Source organism: Neolamprologus multifasciatus, chromosome 12 (genome assembly GCF_963576455.1).
Source record: "Neolamprologus multifasciatus chromosome 12, fNeoMul1.2, whole genome shotgun sequence".
Lineage (NCBI taxonomy): Eukaryota > Metazoa > Chordata > Actinopteri > Cichliformes > Cichlidae > Neolamprologus > Neolamprologus multifasciatus.
The window spans coordinates 15334662-15356059 of NC_140450.1; the positions used below are offsets into that span (position 1 = coordinate 15334662).

At 39.1% G+C, this 21398-nt stretch overlaps 1 protein-coding gene across 3 annotated transcripts in view; it reads right to left on the reverse strand.

Annotated features, from left to right (window-relative positions):
* grid2 (glutamate receptor, ionotropic, delta 2) overlaps nt 1–21398 on the reverse strand; it is a 532677-nt gene that overhangs the window by 223686 nt on the left and 287593 nt on the right. For all 3 annotated transcript variants that reach the window (XR_014877276.1, XM_085180825.1, XM_085180826.1), the window contains exon 3: nt 9582–9869. Coding sequence is in view for 2 of the 3 variants with exons in the window: in XM_085180825.1 (XP_085036951.1) it covers nt 9582–9869 (288 nt within the window). In the remaining variant the exon portion in view is untranslated. The remainder of the gene's footprint in view (nt 1–9581; nt 9870–21398) is intronic.

Consider the following 21398-nt stretch of genomic DNA (forward strand, 5'->3'; position numbering starts at 1 on the left):
TGCTCTCTTTTGCTGTTTCCGGCTGTTGGATTAGGATCTGGAATGTTCCTAGTGGGCTGTTTTTCTTTGATGCCACACCTATCTACACCTATAGTGATAACGAAGGTGCTCATTGTCTGGACCCTCTAGCCCACCTCTCCCTTTGCTGCAACCACATCTCCATTAAACAGGTGGTACTCTGTCTCTCCTGGTTGGTGTCTTTTTTATGCAAAGAAATTCTAAAAAAGCTTTGTACAGAAATGAGACTAAATCAATTGTTATTTAAAGGAACTAAGAAAAACACTCCTTGCCTAAATCCCTGGGGGAGTGGTAGGGCTGCCACAAACGATTATTTTGATAGTCGACTAGTCACTGATAATTTTTGCGATTGGTCGACTAATCAGATCATGCATCCATTGCACGTAAAACGTACAACTTATTGCACCAGCATGCATCTGCTCTTATATAACTATCATTAGCTTACAGATTGAAGTGTTTAAGGTATGTTTAAGGTAGGTGTGCTAACTAAAAATAAAGACAAGATGATAGTTTACTAAATTTTAATTAAATTTGCAGATTGTCTTGGAGGAGTTTAATAAACTCAGCCGTCTGCTCCTTGCTATCTAAAATATAACAGGACACCGTAGTATATTCTCGAGCATCTCACACTTCTGATAATCAGTTGTCTGCTTGATGTTTATTCAGCTGTGTAAAAACGATAACTTTAATCTCAGCCAAACCGATTTACTCAGGAACAAATGTACTAAAAAATACTAAAAAAAAAAGCCAAACAATATCATTTTTAAGTTATCTACTTGACTTATATATCTTGTTTAACCTGAGTAGCGAAAGAATGGGTTTGAAAACAATTTGCCCGGAGTCCGGTGTTCTCACAGGCTCCAGTGAGCCTTGCCCCCGGCTAGCTATCAAGCTGGTGGGTAACAGACTTCTCCGAAAACATCGGAGCGCTTTTGAAAATATGTAATGTCTTGATAAACCGAGCAGATATTTGAAGTTTACACAGCTACATGCTCGCCTGAAAATATCTGAAAACTTCTTTTTGTGACCCACAAAAAATAATAACAGTAATATTAATGTAGCTTCCGCCATTGTTGAAAACTGAGCTGGGCTGCGTTATGAATTCTGGGATAGGTTGGGCCACGAAGGATACAACTGACCCATCCTTCAAATCTGGGGAAATGAAGGCCGCATTTGGAAGAGTCTTCGAATTTGGACAGTCTTTGTCATGTCGCTGTAATGTAATCGGCCTACAAATGTGGGCTGAGGAGGATGCGGTTCCTGAATTTGCACACCGCTACGATACCGGACACTGCTTATTCTTCTTTGGGGTTTCACAGCAGCTGGCATCCTTGTACATGCAGTGCTGCCATCTTCTGTTTCAGTCCGTTATAACACTCTTAAATCCTACTACTTGTTCCTGCGTCTTTTGGGATCTTACAAAGCTTCAAACGACTTCATCAACTATTAAATTAGTCGTCAACGATTTTGATAGTCGACGTAATCTTGACAACTCGACTAATCGTGGCAGCCCTAGTGAGTGGGTACTTTGTCCCTTTAGGAGCAATCTGAGAAGAAATAATTAGCTCTGAGTGATTTTTAATATGCTTGTCATGCTATAAATATATAGCACTCCAATGATGGTGTGGAGATCAACCGATCATCTTCTTCCATTTAAAATGTAAAACAGGCATACTTGAGCAGGCATACCAACAAACTTAGTATTAAAGAAAATGTTAATATATACATAAAGTTGTTCTACGCAACTACCTTTCCCAGTGATGAAACATTTCTGTCCTGATGGGAGTGGCGTCTTCAATGCCAGCATCTATGAATGATGAATAGTTTGATGAAAATGAAATAATGTGAATAATTTGCTGAAGTCACATCTTGACCAGACTGAAGAGTAATGGCGAATTATGGAGAGAGGTATGACAATGCTCCCCACCCCCATTATGAAAATACCAAATGAGGTCAAAGTATTCTTAGAGAAAAATATTCAACCCCTACTTACCCCCTTATATCTCTCAATGTCAGAATGTTTCTGATGGAAAAAACACTAAGTAAAAGTGACTGAGTGATGGAATAGAAAAGTGCTGCATAAACACCACTCGATTTACCATTTTCTTACTTTTTCTGATGTTGGCTTTCTCCTTTAATTTGTTACTCATCTGTATAACACAAGTGACTGCAATGTGCAGTGGAAAGTCAATACTGTATTTCCAAACTTGGTTATCTTTATTGCTATTGTTTTTTTGTTTTTTTTTCATTAAAAAATAGACAAATTTTCTATTTTACAGAAATTTTCAATTCTGTTATTTCTGAATATAAAACCGTTTTTAGAAAGAAAAATCCCAGAAGACCTAGTGTTTAAACACTTTTCTTTCCCCAGTTGACTGTGTAGTCAACAGTATTACAGTTCTTTCTTTCTTTCTTTCTTTCCTCAATGCGAGGTGGCATGACACTCTTTAGTGTAACATCAGCACAGCAAAGTCATACAAAACAAGCTGTGGCAGCAGTGGCATTTTTACACTTTTCACAGTGCAATAGTGGGGAAAAATGGAACAAGGAGGTCCATGCTATTCATCTGGTCCACTGCTCCGTACAGAAAAATTGTTAAAAGGAAGTTTAGATGAAAATGTGGTTGATTTGAAAGTATAACATTTTGTTTTAAAACTACTAACATACCTCGTTAGGCAGTACTCTTTAAGGTGAGAGTCATTTTTAATTACATTGGACCTACACAAACCTACATTTAGCACAGGAAACTGCAGCATTTACAATATTATGACAAACATGGCCCATTATATAATTTGCAGAGTTTTTCTATTGACCTCCAAAGTAAATTTAGTGTTGGAGTCTTTGTGAGGTAAGTGGCTGTGCCCCTTGTTGATGCATATACGTAAGTGACTTCACAATAGTCAGCCTAATGGCATATAGCTGTTTTTGATGTCACAATCTGTGGATTAATGAGGTCAAAAATTAAGTATATATTATCTGTGACCTCAAAGATAATATGGAATTCACATGCCATTGGGAGAAATAAGTATTTGAGCCCCTACAACCCGAATTCTGAGTCCTGCAGATTGACCTTGTGCCCATGTGGCAAACAGATTATGATCAATCAATCAATCAATCAATCAATCAGTTAATCTATTATGGATACTCCTGATTGACACTCATTGTTTGATAAAGCCCAACTGTGCACAGAACCAGTTTCATACATCCCAACTTATCCACCACCATGGGCAAGACCAAAGAGCTGTTAAAGGATGTCTGGCACATCCTCTGTAGACCTGCACAAGGATGGAATGGGCTACAGGACCATTAGCAGGAAGCTTGGTGAAAAAGGTGACAATTGCTTTTCCAGTTATTTAGAAACATCAACTCAACTAATCTATGTTTGTCAAGAGAAATGCTGAACATGACCCAAAAAACACCGTTCTGACAGTCAAGCACAAAAAAACATCCCTCCTTTCCTCAGCAAGAACACTGAAGATGATTCTTTCATGATGACAATGACCCAAAACATATCGCCACGGCAGCAAAGGAGTGACTAAAGAAGATGCACATTACAGTTTTTCTCAGTTGCTTTGGTGCATTTCTCACAACAGAATTAGACTTTGCACAATAGTTAGTTCAACCTCCACAACATGTAGTCGTTTTGGCACAACCTTCATGTCCAAAATGCCTTTGGACATGAAGCAGTTGAGTAAGTACAAATATCTAAAGAATGGTCACTTTTGACTTGCTATTCATCACTATCTCCTTGCTTTTATCATGAATGTCACAATTATTTATACTTGTACCGGCTGAATAGTCATTGTCCTTACAACTAATAGTCTTCATTTCATTGCTTGTGTCAGTGCACTCAAAATTGTTGAACATCTTGTCAAACAATTTGTATACCCATTTTGAAAACCCTATTTTTAAGGAGTTTCCATGAAAATCTCCATAAATTACTTTTCTCAGGTGAACCTTATCTCACACTAATGAAAATTGGTGTGTGTTACTCTTACTTGCAACCAATGAAAAGCCTCTTCTACCCAGTCACAGGTGAATCGCGTTACAGTATCCCCTACTCTACAAGTATATATATAATGTAAACCAACAGACAGGATTGGCATGAGGTGCATACTGAATCTACAAAACTGCAGAACATGGAACGTCAGCCTTGTGGAAGAGGGGTGAGGATCAGTGGAGGACGAGGACAAAACCGGGTAAGAAGAGGCCAACCACATAGACACGTTCCTGACGAAATCAGGGCAACACTTGTGGATCATGTGATAAACCATGGCCTCACAATGGCCGAGGCTGCTCGAAGGCTGCAGACAAATGTTGGGAGAACTACTGTAAGTTCTATTATTCAGACATTTCGTCGGGAAAACAGGTGAGCATACTGTAATGTAGTTATTCAGCACAAACTAATTTGCTCTGCACTTTCATAGTCATACAGGAGACTTGCATTAGGACATGACCTTATAGATCTTTACATATAGACGTACTGTAACTGAAGCGCAGACTTGGCCCAGGTGTGGCATAGTGTGCTGTGGTACAATACAGTAATGCTGTAAAGAAAGGAGTTTTGAATGATAGTCCTGTAACAATTACTGTAAGCATGTTTGCGCTTATTTATGTTTGTGTTTTTCATCTGCATCTCAAAAAGGACTGCCAGACAACCTAGAAGAGGTGGAAGAGGTCCACTTTTGACTCCGCAGCAAGAGGAAAGAATTTGTGCAATGGTGGCTGCAAACAACGTTTTGAGACTGAGAGAAATACAAAGAACTGTCGTAGAAGATGACACCATCTTCGGAAATATTCAGTCAATATCAATTTCCACCATAGACAGAGTCTTCAGACGGAATGAAATGTCCATGAAGCAATTGTACAAAGTACCATTTGAACGGAACAGTGATCGAGTGAAGGAGCTCCGTCCCCAGTATGTACAGGTAAAACATGTTTGCATATGTACCTCTGTTTACTGTAAAAGTTTAGGCCATGTACTGCACTTACATTTATGCATGTTACTGTAATCCTATTTACAATTCAAACTGTACAATCTGTTGTGCCAAATGCACCATTACAGACTTTTTTATTCTCATCCTTTGTATAGCGTATCCTGGAATTGGAGGCCAGGGAACCCCTGCACACGTTTGTATATCTTGACGAAGTGGGATTCAATCTCGCAAAAGGCAGACGGCGTGGACGAAATCACATTGGAGAAAGAGCCACCGTTGATGTCCCAGGCCAACGAAGAGGAAATATTACAATGTGTGCAGCAATCTCAGAAAATTGCGTTCACACCCATATTCCTCGTATTGGTGCATACAGTACACAACACCTGTTGGCTTTTCTGGACGCTCTTTATAGGGACCTAATCCCACAAAATGAAAGGGATGATCCTGGTGACAATCGGACAATGTATGTAGTGGTTTGGGATAATGTTAGCTTCCATCACTCTGCTGTAGTCAGGCAGTGGTTTGCAGCACACGACAGGATGCTTATGGAGTTTCTTCCTCCTTACACTCCATTCCTAAATCCAATTGAAGAGTTTTTCTCTTCCTGGAGGTGGAAGGTATATGACAGGCATCCACATACCCAAATGACCCTGCTAGCAGCTATGGATGCAGCTTGTGATGACATCACAGTAGAGTCCTGCAGAGGGTGGATTCGACACTCCAGAAGATACTTTCCCCGATGCATCGATAGAGCTGACATTCGCTGTGATGTTGATGCAAATATGTGGGCAGACAGACGGGAGCGTCTAGATATCAATGATTGATATGCAGCAGTGTCTGTTTTTCAGTTGTTTTTTGGTTTCATAACTACTGCAGTAAGGTTTACTGTCTAAGTGAGATTATGTTTGCTGTAAAATGTTTGATTTACTGTATTTCCCCAGTTGCACAATGCTGTGAACAGTTTCAATTGAATAATATCAAGAGTGCTTATGAAGTGTCTTGATTTTCCTTTACAATTTATGGTTTTCAACATGCCATGCATGCTGTCCAGACTTGACATGTCATTGGGAAGCACCTACAAAGAAATCCGTCACAATGAGAACATGTTCAAACCATTTGATTTTGTGACCAAAGGTGCTGGTGTTATGACTTGTAATTGTGACAGCCCTGACACTTTGATTGATATAAGTACTTGCTTTTGATGAATATATTATCTGTTTTGATTAAGGGACTTGCTTTTGAAGCATTGACTACTTATTTTGAACAACTGACTTTTCTTTTTGATGAAGTGACTCACTTTTGCAAGTTATCCACCATGTTTTGCAGTTTGCACTAATTGTTTTGAGAAGAGCCTTAGTAGTGGTGCAGAGATCAATTCTGTTGTGAGAAATGCACCAAAGCAACTGAGAAAAACTGTAAGGTCAAAGAGTGGCCAGAGTTTGAGTTGTCAAGCAGCAACTAAGAAACCTAAAGGATTTAGAGAGTTTCCATGAGACAATATCTTGAAATGTGTGCAAACCTGGTGACCAACTACAGAAAAACAGCTTACTGCTGTAATTGGTAACAAAGGTTTCTCTACCAAGTACTAAATCATGTTTTACTTATGATTCAAATACTTATTTAACTCAGTCACATGTAAAATCAAATTACAACTTTTATGTAATGTGTTTCTATGCATTTTTGGTTGATATTTTGTAGTTTGTAAGTAAGCGAACTTACAAATTCAACAGGGGATCACATGAATTTTTCCTCCACTCTAACAAGATTTCCAGTAACATTCTAAAAGCAATAAGTGCATTTATCCGCACAGAAACTCAGCAACTGTATTGATTTTTCCAAATAACAAAAAATAAAATGCTATTAACCACACAGCACAGTTTTAAAATGGCTTTTCCATGCTATAACCTTTTTCCATTGTGCCTAAGGTCCCTCTTGTCATTGGCTAACAGCAAAGCAAAACAAATCATCTTAATGTCAACAGGGTTTTTTCCACAAAGCGGTGCTCCCTGTGTTTTTCCAACGAGGCCAATGATCCTATGGTTCTGAGTGGATTATGAGGAAGGTCGCTCAGTTGGTAACGACAACTGTCATTCTAATTTTGAACATACATCATATTTTACAGTTAGAATATTAGACACCTGAGGAAAAACTGGAAGAAAAATCACATAGGTGGTCAGAGAAGAAAAGGAAAATGGAGAAGAGAGATAAACCGTGAGAAGGGAGGGAAAAATGATAGAGAGAAAACATGTGTTCTCAGTGTCCGGAACGCACCAGTAGAGCTGAAAATAGGGATTGGGACAGTTTCACCGTAGCTTCATTTGAGAGGACACACTTGACTGTCTGTTCTCTAAAGAACTCTCCTTGTACAGAAGCAAGGCCTTTTGGGAACATTGCTATCATCTTAAAAGACCATCTCTGTTTCTCTTTCTGTTTCTCCCTCTCTCCCTCTCTCTTGCCTCTGCCTTTTCTCCTTAAACAGGAGGTTAGGCCATTAGGGAACTGCAGTGATGTCTTTAAAGGGGCCTTCTGTGGCTGAGAGAACAGCATAGAGAAACCATCTGATGAATCAGTGGTCACAGAGGGCGGAGGGATTAAAGTGAAGTACCAACATGTGCCTGCATGCGTGTGTGTATATGTATCTTTTGTACATTATATTACATATAGTTTTACTATATTACATGTAAACGGTAAGTTGGGAGTAATTTTAGATTTAAAATCGGTGGTTTAACAAGTGCTAGCTTGAAAAGGTAAAAAAAATCCACGTAAAGTCATGATAAAAGCAAGGTTAGAAAAAACTTATTCCTGAAGGAATAAATATATAATTTCATAATCTGCATGCAATTTTAAAGACCTCGTGGTGTGTATGGAAGGCTTCCACAGGATTGCTTAACTTTGCATAATCAAGAGAGGAAACTAAACCTACCGGGTTTGAGTATAATGAAAGGTTTCGACCAGTTAACTCTGACAAAAACTTTTGGATTTAAAAGTTATTGTCAGACACACATTAGTTGTATATCTATATATTCAATGCGACACCCCGACCCGTTTCTACCAGAGGTTCTTTCCTATTAAACGGGACTTTTTTTTTCTTTCTATTGTCAAGTCTGAAGTGCTTCTTCGCAGGGGGTCATCTGATTGTTGAGGATTTCTCTGGGGTTTTTTTGTGTGTGTTTTGTTTTTATCACTGAAGACCTCGTAACATTAATCTTTCTCCACAAACTAATGCCATATTAAACATTAGCTAACATTATGCTAACAGTGTAGCAGACTCATAGAGGAAGACTGTGGTTCTTAGCACACTTGAAATTGCTTTTGGAATATAGACTATCAACTACCAGACTGGAAAAAAATTCTGTTTTCAAATGTTGTTTTATCATGCTGTTAGCATTAGCATTTCTAAAAGGGCACCATTAACAATGTTCAGTATTCATTCAGTATAAAATACTTGGCAGAGCTGCCTAGTTAGAAGATACATTTTATGACCTACTGTTCTCAGTACACTGACTAAATGCTTCAACCTTCAACTTAAAAATATGTCCACAGGAGTGATCCCATCGGAGTTCAATGCATACAACATATTGATTGTGTAAATTGACTGCAATGAGGGGAATGGAGCTCCATTATGGCTATGACAAGTAAATCAACAATGAATCACCTAGGGCAGAAAGCGTATACATTGCTTTCTATGAGCTAAAGCTCTTAGTGCTGTACTTCAGTCGACCCACCAATGAATGATGTCACTGCTGGTGTTTTTCCATTAGCAAGCATGATACCAAAGTATTTTAACCTATTAGAAGCTTTGCCTTAGTACCTTTATCTTCTGCATCACCTTTTGAAATGAAAGTAAAGATAGATGGTTGACCTGGAAGGAAAGCCCTACAATGACAGGGAGTCAATCTAGTGATGAGGAGGATAAATCAGACCAGAACATGCTCTTGACCCTGTGTAGACATATACTGAAAGGGTATATGCTATATGGGAGTTTGATCAAGTTTGTAACCTCAAATACAAGGAGAGGATCAACTGAGTAAAGAGATAATAGGTTTGTTGTAGACAAGGAATTGCAAAGGGTGGGGTCACTAATCGCACAACTTACGCAGCCCCAACAAACATCATGCACAGATAATACAAAAAAGCAAAACAAAAAACCCCAACAACATATATATCTGCACACACACCAACAGCAAAAGAAATATTAGAAGAAAACTGACCAAGGTTGACAAATCTTTTTGGCTCTTTATAAAGGGGACACAGGATGTTTCTGGTCTAATGATAGAATTAATGGACCGGAAAGCATGGTCGCGAGATAAAGAAAAGTAACGCATCCACACAAACAGATGTGTCACTTGCATGAAGACACAGGTTGCCTCTTTCAGTGTGCCCTGGCACACGTATACACATGCATACGCCTGTCTATCCATGTGTGTTTGGGCGAAGAGAAGGTAAGAAAAAAACAAAAAGGAAGTATGTCCATTATCTTTCTCTGTAATGTACTGTTGGAGACGGCAGTTAAAGCAAATCGTCTTCATAACCTACTAAAATGTTGCGTTTGTATGTAACGGACAGACAGACAGACAGACAGACAGACAGATAGATAGATAGATAGATAGATAGATATTTCCTTACCGAAATCAGAATCATAGAAGAGAACAAACTTCTGCCAGCTATACTCAGATACCACTTGCATGATGACCTCATTGAGATAGACAGGTGGGCGAACCATTAGGGTGTAGTCATCTGTTCCAGGGACTCGACTGGTCGGTGGGCAGGCTGAACGGGGTGTTCCCGCTGGGGAGCGCTGGATAAAGAGGTGGGGGATGTGCATGGCATCAGCTAGAGTTTGAAGGCTGCCTGCCGACATGCAGCCAATTGAACTGACCAGAGCCAGGATTCCACGGTTCATCAGCTCACAGGCTAGCGGAAGGAGGGAGCAGACAAAGAGGAAAAAAAGAAGGCATATATTACATTTCAAAGCATAGAAAAAATGTTGTACTACTTGTTTTATTCTAAGAAAAATCAGCAGTGAAAGTATATGTCATACTGTTGATCCTAAGAGTCTTTGTAAGAGAGTAAGAGTGCACCAAGGCAAGGTCACCACATTGCAGAGTTAATTAAAGGGCCCGGAAAAACATTTTGGAGATTGTTTCCAAATGCACTGGACATTTATTATGAATACCAAGCTATTACAGTCATAGGTTGTGTTGTCTAGAAAGAGAAAGAAGGAAGTATAATTAAACAGATATATGGTAGCAGAGTAGTAACAGTGTTCCCGTGATGTAAAACGCTATTAGAAAACATAAGGACTCATAAATATATCTATTCAAAATATGTGACTTTTGCCAGAGACTTTTTGTGCTCCACTTCCTAAATTCTCCTCAGCAATGAGACACTCTGTGTGTGCTTACTTCACTTCTTATTCCTTCCTGTTAGGCCTCTAGTTCTATCAAATATGCCTCTACCTCCTACCCTCTCACCCACTCCTCTGTTATCTCCCTTCTTGTTCAAAACAGCCCCTCTGAGTGCTTACCTTTCAGCCCCAATCATTTCAGAGTCACAGTCTTGCAGTGATTTTTATTTTAAGTGCCTTACAGCACTGCAGAATACTATACAGTGTCCTCAGTTTGGAATCATCTGCTTTCCCGTGCCACATCTAACATTCCTCATTCAGAATCTTTCGATTTTCACCTTCCAATCTTTCGCAACATCTTCACTCACCAGCCGCTTTCTCCATCATCTCTTGTTTACCCTCATGGCAACATAAACATTCACCTATCCTTGCTTCTTCACTCTTTTGACTCTTCACCTCTTTATTGCTTTGGTTTTTTGTTTGCCTATCTGAAAGTCCCCAGCTTTCCCTCTCCCTTTTCCACCCCTTATCTATCCCGATCCTCATTTCATCCTCCTCTTCTGCTCCTCACTGCATCCTTTAATGTTAGCAGTGTTTATTTTACTCCTAGCTGACTAAAATCCTGTCACAGATTCACTGAGAAAAACAAAGAGTGGTGAAAGAATGTTTAAAGACAGTATAGCAACACAAACAGAGATGCAGACACACAAACTGTGAAATGGCAATGTATAAAAGCAAGTTAGCACAATCTAAAACACACACAGTCAGGCTGTGTAATGCCACAGGGAGTAATCTGTTGACACTGCAAAAATAAAGCCGAAGAAAGAAAGTGAAAAGAAAAAAAAGTTTCAGAAAAAGAGAAGCTCGAGGAGACAGAATCATCGTGCTGAGAGGGCAGAATAAAGCACTGCATGTGTGCAAGTGTGTGTGTGTGCGTAGCATGTGACCTATACAATATGACAATGAATACCGTGTCAGCTGGTTGCACAAAAACAACCTAATGAGTTGGATTTCAAAGTGTTCAAAGAGGTGAGGATGAAGTCTCAAATCAGGAGAAATTAGTATGTGTGCCTGTAGATTTGTGTGCATGCGTGTTTTACTGATGCATAGCGTGCTGTCTGATTAATTTCTTTTTGTAGTTTAATTCAGTTTGTTTAATTAAATCAAGTTTAATTAATTCACGTTAGTTCAAGCATCACTGGCCTTATTTATTTACGAGATGTTACAGTCACCCTAAAACCAAATTCATGTCACCCTTTATTTGTCTGAAATTGTAAACAAAAAAGTTAACACAGAAGATTAAATACGTATGAGGGATGGTCTGCTCAAAAACAGTTTGACTTGAAGTTGACTGACTGGCTGAAATTGTCACTCAAGCAGTTCCAGGACACTGATCTAATTTTATGAGCAATAACTTTAAATATATGAACGCAAACCCTTTTTGTAATTAACTGGCAAAAACATTGTTGGAAGCAATTTTCCTTTTTAGCAATAGCTGAAGGGTTTTTTCCAAAAAACCATTTCATTCTGCATTGATGTAGATGATTAATGTGTAGAAGCTAATACAGTTTCAGTCTCACTGCCCATTGTTCAAGTCCACTTTTGAGGAATTAATTAAACTCTAACAATATATGATTAAACTTCACAAACTCTCACCATGCTGCTTAGTCACAGCCTCTATTCTTAAAAATCATTGAGCCCAGAATTGATCTACCAGGAACCTAATGTTTGAGCACAGGTAAGTCCAGTCATGTCTAGTGAGCAAGTCAGCTGGTGCAGCCTGTGCAGTGCACCATAGCCCCAGTCAGCATGTCTATCAAACAGAGCCCTCCACATTACACGGCATGGTTATACTTGCTGCATTTTATTAAAGTTTGTTGACATATTATGGGAGTTGTACTATAGTTGTACTTTAAGTCATTGCTCTATCTTGTGAACCAAAGGCCAATGTTTTTTAAGAGATGAGAGAGATAAGATTTGCTTGGTCAAGGCAGAAAGTGGACAGTACGAAATTAAGAGCAGCAAAAATTAAGAAAAAAACAATAGAATAGAATAAAATACGATGTCAAAGGCAGTGTAAATAAAATGTTCAAATGTCTAAATGCACAGTATAAAATCTAGGAATATGCAGCTCACATGCTAGTTAATGCAGCCTGTGTTTGTGTGTCTGTGTGAAAGAGGAGGAAAGAGTATATAATGTGTGCAGTGTTGGGAAGGTTACTTTTAAAATGTATTCCATTACAGAATACAGAATACATGCCTCAAAATGTATTCTGTAACGTATTCCGTTATGTTACTCAATGAGAGTAATGTATTCTGAATACTTTGGATTACTTAATATATTATCATGCTGTTTACAACTACATGAATGTGATTTATTACTGTTACTGAAGGTCCGCGGCTCCGAACCATAGTAGGGACCTCTGGCTAATACGTTGGGTTGTGTCGGGCTCGTAGCGGCAAACTAGCTGCACTTTGTTGTCTGGGTCAACCTTGCTAGCGAGATACAGAGAGAGGCGTTGAAAGGCTGCTCCAACGGAACTTATTGTTTTTGGAGGAAAACACGAACACGGTGTACAGTCGAGTCTTAATAGCTTACTTACAACTGGGCTCGTCGGGCACTCTTCTTGGCTGCAGTGGTTATTATTATATTTACATGCTTCCAGCTCCCGTTTTTGCTCGATGACAGCTCTACTTTTCCTTTTTCTCCCTCCCTCGCTCACAGACACATAACGTGTATGACAGTCCATTCTCCCTGCAGCACGGACTACACTGCCTATGATGCTACATTCTTTAGAGTTATACCGGTAGCATTCTGCCTATTAGCTTAGCACGACAACAACAAAAAGGCCTCTCTCACCCAGGAAACACACACAGAGCGAGAGCGTCACCCTGTAACCATGGCAACCGTAACGCTGCCACCTGGAAGTTCAACTGAACATAGCTGTCAAACAAAACCCAAACAGGCCTGACCCGCCACAATATGAAACAGGAAAGTACCGCCGTGTAATCCATTTATTTCAACAAAGTAACTGTATTCTAAATACCACCTTTTTAAACGGTAACTGTAACGGAATACAGTTACTCATATTTTGTATTTTAAATACGTAACGGCTGTACATGTACTCCGTTACTCCCCAACACTGGATGTGTGTTTGCTCAATATGATGTGGCAGTAAGGGCCTGAAAAATATCTGCACCTGGGCCTATCACAGGGTTGTTAGACCTGTGCAAGTGAGCCTACATGTCTTTGAATAGTTGAACAGGTAACCCGAGTGATGAAGTCACGTCACTGGCTCCCAGTTCATTACAGAATCCCCTAATCTTTCTTTGAGTTCATAAAGCACTCAATGGTTTGGACCCTCAGTACATCTCTGACTTGCTCAGTATCTGTAACCCAACTAGACTCCTCAGGTCATCGGCTGAGGATCGTAAGACAGTTCCCAGAATTAGATCTAAGTGTGCTGAAGGTGCTTTCACTTACTGTGGTCTTCTTCTTTGGAACAAGCTGCCCGCTGACCTGAGGTCAATTGCAATTGTGTCTACATTCAAAAACAGACTTGAAACCTTTTTATTCTCAGTAGCTTACAGTTCATAACTGTGTGAGTTTGTGTGCATGTTAATTTCTATTTTTTAGTTTTTGTCTTGTTTTTTGTTTTCTCTTATTTTTGCCATAGATTTAATGTTTTTATTTTTCATAGCTCACGTGAAATGGATTGTGCTATTTAAATAAAACTGGCACTGAGATTGATTTTTGAGCTGAGGACATAATTTATGCATCTAGAGAAATTACTCAGTCTGTACATGTGTATTATAGCTGGCATGCTAACTAACTTTTTTTTAACTAGCTGCATTGTTCCAGTCTAGAAACAGCGCATTAGCCTAGCATGATCAAGGCTTTGGCTAATGGAAAGCTTTGCTATTCCATTAGTTATTAGGGCACTTTGGAGAATTAGTGCCCTCATCCCCTCTACATCACACATTCTTAAGTCTGTGGGGGGCTTCTAAACATTAGCCTCATTAATACTTTTTGCTAATAACTTAAAGGGCTCGTTGCATTAACCCAACCCAAGTTTACATCACTCTGATGTAGGCAACAGTTTAATGAGTGAACATGAGAAGGAGCTACAGCTACTGGTACGATGTTAAGCTGTAGGAATGAACAATGTTTTAAGAGTAAATGATAGGTCTGTATTTCAGTTCAATTCGGTTCAATCCAATCCGATTAAATTCTATTTCTAGACTGCCAAATTAAAACAATAGTTACTTCAAGGCACTTCATATTGTGAGCCATGGCGTAGGCAAACAATAGAAAGTATTGCTATTTGGAATTCTTGACTTATCATCATGAACTACAACCACCACCAAACCACCCCTGTGTGGGCAGTATGGTGATGCATGATAAATGATGCCGGACTCAGTCTCCCTAAAGCAGCTAAGACCTGACAAACAGCTATGGAGAGGTGTTCATGTGAGAGATGTAAATATCAGTCATTCCTAAACACAGGCGTCTATCTACAACTTCAGGTGCTTGGCCATGGGGGTTTTATTAGCCTCGTCTGCTTTTCAGTACCATTGCAAAAACACACACTACATAAATCAAGTATACACTCTGTCCCATCCACTTAATGTTTATATGCAGACGTTTTTATGTTTGCATGTCAGCGTGCATTTTACATGAGTTGTTTGCAGCAGAGCATGTTATTGAGCACTGTCTCCTGCTTGTTGGTCTGTCAGAATAAATGAACTGCAAGCACTTCACCTGCGTCCAGGTGTGACCGATTCTTCTAGCTGTGTCTCTCAAAGCAGCTCTCCTTCCACCACACACTGACACACACCATACAGACTTTATCACACTGACACACTGTCCTCCAGATTCTGTGGCCCGGTGTCTGAAGGATGGAAACAACAGCGAAAAGACAGATGGATAGGAAGCAAGGAAATCAATACCTGAAGAGAACCAATAAACACAAGAAATTTAGAGTCTCTCTCTCCCTAAAGCACAGCCGCTGCATCATTGTGGAACTATTTTATGTTAAATAAGGGGAGAGTGTAGTTGACATTAGCATATTATCTCTAATATAACAGTCCTCTTAATCTATGATCTACAATGCAACAAAGATATTAAAAAAGACTGCCATTGTGTAAGGGGGAGTCTCCTCACAAATCTCCCAAGCGTCTCTATTCAGCAGCAAAAACAAAAACACCTGGCAAACAGATATTGTATTATTTATTCATTAGGTTATGATTATACTTCCAGCAACAGGGAGGACTTAGTTTGTTTTCAGCAGATGAGTGGTTGAATGAAAAACCATGTATCCCCTGGCTGTAAGATGAGTGTGTAATCAAAAGAAAGTGGCTGGTTTGATCAGAAATTCATAGAAAAATAGGAAGTCCTGCAAGCTCGCAAAGCACTGTCCTAGCCAGAAGTGTATCTCTGTGTTTAGTGTGTGAGTGTGTGTGTTTGAATGACCTACTTGTGTCCGTATATTGTTACATGTATTGTTTGAAGGTCCACAGTTCCAAACTGCTGCCATGCACAGTGCCATACACGACTAAGCACTGAGTGGCAGGGAGAGATGCTTACTCACAGTGCTGGCAGGCTGAAAATATGCTCTGCTCTATACTGTAAATGCCTCTGTGAGCGCCTGCGTGGATGTGTGGACTCGTAGTTTGCTGATATACGCTCCTTCAGGGAATTTGCACTTGAATTAATGTGCTCAGGGGGGTAGAATGAGTAAAAGATAACATGCCCTTTTCGACTTTGTTTCTTTAGAAATTTATCACTGTAGGTTCTTTAGACTTCTGGCACTTCCTGTTGCTGAAAATACCAGACCAATGATTTCTCACAAACACAATCTGTTCTTATTCTTGCCCCGGGTAGCCTCTCAACCGTCTACCCTGTTCCCATTAACATTTAATGGACCCCCCTTTGGTCCCTTCATCTTGTCACATTTAACATCATCTATTCAGCTCTAGTCTTTGTGCCCTGGAGATGTATACATCCTCTCTTTCATCCAGGCTCTTTTTGTCTTGTCTGTAACTCTATCTGCGCTCCTCTCCTCATTTCTCTCCCCATTTCTCCCTCAGTACCCTTTACCACTATATTCATCCAGTGGCTGCATTCACTGTTATCACACTCACCAGATGAATAAGCCGTCCCCTTTTATTTCAGTATCTGTCTCACAGTTTTTTCTTCTTTTTTTATTTGCAATGAAATTCCTAACATGCCACTTTTCCTACGTTCCCTCTTCTCTTATTTTTGCAAAATAACCCTTAATTTCACTCCACTCATCCTTCCACCTTGCTCTCTTTTGCAACTCCTCTACTCTTCTCCTGCCTCTCACAAATTCAACTTGAAGTGAACTGTATAATGAACCCAGATTTTAGTTCCTAGTTTTTATGAGGATGCCAGATAAGTGCCTCTTTACCACAGCCATGCTCTATTTTCTTTTTCCTCTCATCTGGTCTAAAAACTAATTCCCTTACTTTGTTATCCATTATCTGAAACATGTACAGGAGATAATTGTGGGAAGTTTTTTTGTTCCTTTTCTCCATTCATCCACTCATCAATCCAGCAACTCAATTGTTGTTTAAATCCAATTAAAATGCACCCCATGCCCTTCTTCTCTAGTGGCTACTTCATGCCCTGTTAAAATTCATCACTCTTCTTTCAGGATCTACCACCTATGTGATTTCCATTGAATTAGCATAACTTTCAGTTTTCAGCAAATAGTAATCCTCAAAAATCCATTTGTCTTATGTCAACACACAGTCAAGAGTGATTTCTTTTAGACAATATCTACACAAAAAAGGCACAGTGCAAAATGTGATACTTGCTCGCTATTTGATGCTTCTCAGTGCCTGCCAGTGAATTAATTTTTATTGTGTGTGTGTGTGTGTGTGTGTGTGTGTGTGTGTGTGTGTGTGTGTGTGTGCTCACAGGAGAGTACAGAATCAAAATAAACTATGGACATATGTGGTGTGGGTATAGTGGCCCATGGGTTGACAGTTTATCCTTTTTCTCATCTCTTCTTTCCTTTGGCTATTCACTCATCCACCCTCAATCCATTCAGACAAACCTGACGCCATATATATCTTTGTGCCCCGGCTCAATCTATTGCAAAGTCAAGGAGATGAACGTGTCCCCTGGGAAAATCCACAGCTCTTCTGTTTACAGCCTTTGGGCTTTTACTGCTATTACTTCGCTAGGACAGATGTGTGTCGTTTTCTTTTTTCCCCAACACTTCCTTAATCTAGTGGATCTATCATGTGAACATGTAGGGGGAAAGTTTTTTTTTTCATTCTTACTATTATTTTTAAATGTGTAATACGCTTGTACACAATAATTACTCTCAGAAAGTGAAACGTTTCACTGGAAAGAAAGAAAGTCTGATCAGATTTTGACAAAATAGCTATAGGAACTGCATTTCAATCAGTTCACTTTGTCATCATTTGGCAATAACTGGCATGAGGTGGGGAGCTTGGGTATGTTCATTTACCTGTAACAGATTGACCCAATCCAGAACTGTATTATTTATAGGAAACAAGATTTTCTGATTTCTGAGTGGGTGAATATGTGTCTCTTTGGTATTTTACACACGGATTGCGCAAACAGGCTGATCTGATGGTGTTTATCTAACACATTAGTGACATACTGTATATCAAACAAAATATTTAGCAGTGTTTACACCATTTACCAGTAAGGGATTTCCCAATGCTATTGGTGCCTTTCCCTGTGCCTGAGCCAGCATGAAAAAACTTAATTATCTGCAGCTGTGTACATAGATTTGGAAGACAGTAAATAAATTGATGAATCGTGAGAGCAACATTAGCAAACGAGTAGAAAAGGAGAATTAAAAAATAAATGGGAGGACAAATGAAAAGCTGGATTGAGATGTTTTCAAAGCATGCATTGCAGTAAAAAGCTCAGGGAAATAAAGTAGGTATAAAGGCTTGTTGAGTAAGACGGAGACAAATGCAAATCATAGGGCAGTAAAGGGAGATGGTGAAGGTGATGAAAGGAAGGAGGGAAGTGAAATATGGAGAACTCCATAATGATACAAGACTCTATCAGAGTTACTTCAGTAAGAAAGAAAGGGATTGCATACCCACAGATGGAAATATTATAGGAAACAACGGAGAGCAGTTGATAAAAATGTGAAGGGAAGGTTTGATTGATTATCCAAAATTCATTAATTGAGCACTTCAGTTTCATAAAGAAGTAATTAAGAAAAAGATATCAAGATCCTTTAAACCCAGAGACAATACCTTATTTTTTGATTAATATATTTATAATTAAGCCAATTGCTAATTGCTTAAAATAATAGAAAATTAATGGAACTGAAGGTAGATAGCTGCCTTATTTAAATGTGCTCAAAATTAGCTACATCTTTGCATATCTTCAGTAGCTACTTAGTTTGCTAAAGTGAAAAGAAAGAGAGGTAAAGGGTGGGTGGACTGTGATGAAGGGATCAGAGTATAGAGATATCTGTAGGTGTCTAAGTAACCACTGCTAATGCTGATGATCCCATCGAACAATGATGCAGTGATATTTATTTCTATAGGTGTTAAACACAACAAATAGAGAAAGAAAGGATGGATCTCTCCAGCATCCATAAGCATACAGTGAGTCAGTTGGGGTGACATACACTCACACACAAATGCGCACTGACAGAGTAACTGTATACTAGCTGACCATAGCTGCTTGTATCATGCCTAAAAATCCTGGTACTGGCAACAAGGCTGTGTAGGGATCTGTAGCCCCTTTCTTCCAGGCACCCATCCAGTGCAACATGCCAGCAAGTGTCTTGTGTTCTTCCACCTCCTTACTGTCTTTTCCAAGCAGCAGTAGTCAGTACAGCATCAACTATTCTCTTTTCTGGCTCTCTAATATTGCAATGACATTTCAAACTTAGACAAAATAGCAGCTATACCATTTTTCAACCCAAAAGGTGAAATGAGTTCCCAGAAGGATCTTATATCATCCTTGCTTATTGGATTATTCACTGGAGTGCTTTGCACCATGTGATGCATAGCCCACGTAGCACCTATGTTTCTCTGTCTGGCTGTGCAGTCTCTGCCTACGGCAATGACAGTTTATATAACTAATTTAAACTTGTTGTTGGAAAAATGAGAACGTACAAGTTTGAAGTTATCAAAGACAAAGTAAATTAGAAGATAAAAAAACAATAAATCAAACGTATGGTCAACAACGCCAAGGTCACTAAAACCTGTGTACCTCAATTTGCAGAAGTGTTTCAGTTTTTAAATGAGGAAATTGTGTTATGCATACAAATTTCAATAATGATAATAAAACATATGGGAAACACCAAAGAGCAGCTGATAAAAATGTAAAGCTGGACTGATTCACCAAATATGTGTACCGTTACACCCCTAATGGATAGCACTACTGCCAGTGAAATGTATCATTTGCCTTTTTACATTGGCAAGTTTCAAAATTCATCATGAAAAAATAAACTTGATCAGTTTTTTTTCTACATGGATTTATATTTTCCCCCAGTAGTGCAATCAGCCTATAAGAACAAAAAAAAAAAAAATACACTGATTAGACATAACTTGCAAAACATAAAGAAATTAATAACACTGATTATCCTACCTACAACTACACAACTCAGTCTAACATCAGTTTGTGATGCAGTCACAAGCTTTAAAGTTCTAATTTACTTTCTTTTTTATTCCTCGAGTCTTTGGCATGAATTTCCCAACATTATTTTATGTCCCTGAACAGAATTTTTCATCACTCAGCTCTTACATGTGCTGATTAAGATGCAAGAAAAAGTCCACATCTGGTAGTTGTGAGTGATGGTGGTGGAGTAGGCTGTCTTGACTTTCATCCTGGAGACTCAAGTTTTGAGTCATACACCTCACAGCTTTTTCACATATTTTTTTTAAAATATGTTATTAATTGCAAATATCATTTGGTTAACGTAATGCATTACAAATTTGTGGCTTACGCTTTAGGTTAAAATACAGCTTGCCATGTCTTTTAAAACGTTGTTTTCCTGGTTGTCATGGTGACACATCCCTCGACAAAAATACTATTCCTGACGCGAAATATGCTCCCTATTATAATTCATTACTTAGAAATTCACGCTCATTGACATGACATATTTTAACAATTCATGTCTATTTTTTGAGAGTATTCCTCAAAACTGCTGAGAGGCCAGGCTGAAATACAAGGAGCACCAACAGTTCCAAAGGGAGTTACTCATATACACAAATATGCATATGCAGCTGGTACTCAAATCCTCAGGCTTCCCTGTTATATGCTCACACACATTGCATTTTTGTGTTTCTGGAGAAGTAGATGTAATTAGGAAGCCTTAGACATACTTGGAACAGAAGGTTTAAGTCATAGCCATGTACTGTATACTCAAACTGAATGTACAGTAGCTCCTTCACACTTGAGATAAAATTGGCATCGATAAGAGATCAGACAGAGACAAGGGCCATGTGGTGAAAAGGTTATGTGGGTTTATAACAGTGCTCAACCTTCCAATGATGAAAAGAGAGAGGGAAAATGAGAGGGCTTTGAAGTGCTAGTACCTAGCTAAAGGCTATATTCACCTTTTATTTTACAGATGATCTCGATGGAGGAAGGGAGGGGAGGGGAAGGAAAGAAAACTGACAGAGAAGTGTATATGTGAGAGAGTGAGGAGGGGGAAAAGAGAGGTTAATAGATCCTAGCACATATGAGGTTATGGCAAAGACTGAGAAACACATAAATTGAGATGTGAAGAGACAGAGAAAGAGGAATTGGAGAACAAAGACAGCAAAAGATACAGCTCGGAGAAAAATAGAGATTCAAGTGCAGCGGCACCGGATTACTGACAGATCCAGAGGAGCGAGAGAGAGAGGAGTTTGTGTTCCATATGATGCATTCCCATTGTATTTGGATACAGTTGCACACGCTGTCAAACACTTAAAACAAAGCATATGGAACTGAAGTAAATAAACTCTACACTGGAAAATAGGCAATAGAGCAGTTTTTTGGGCTTCTGCATAGAAATCATGAGAAGAAAAAATGGACTACTGTGAGGTAAGAAAGGTAAACTGCAGACATCCAGTCAAAA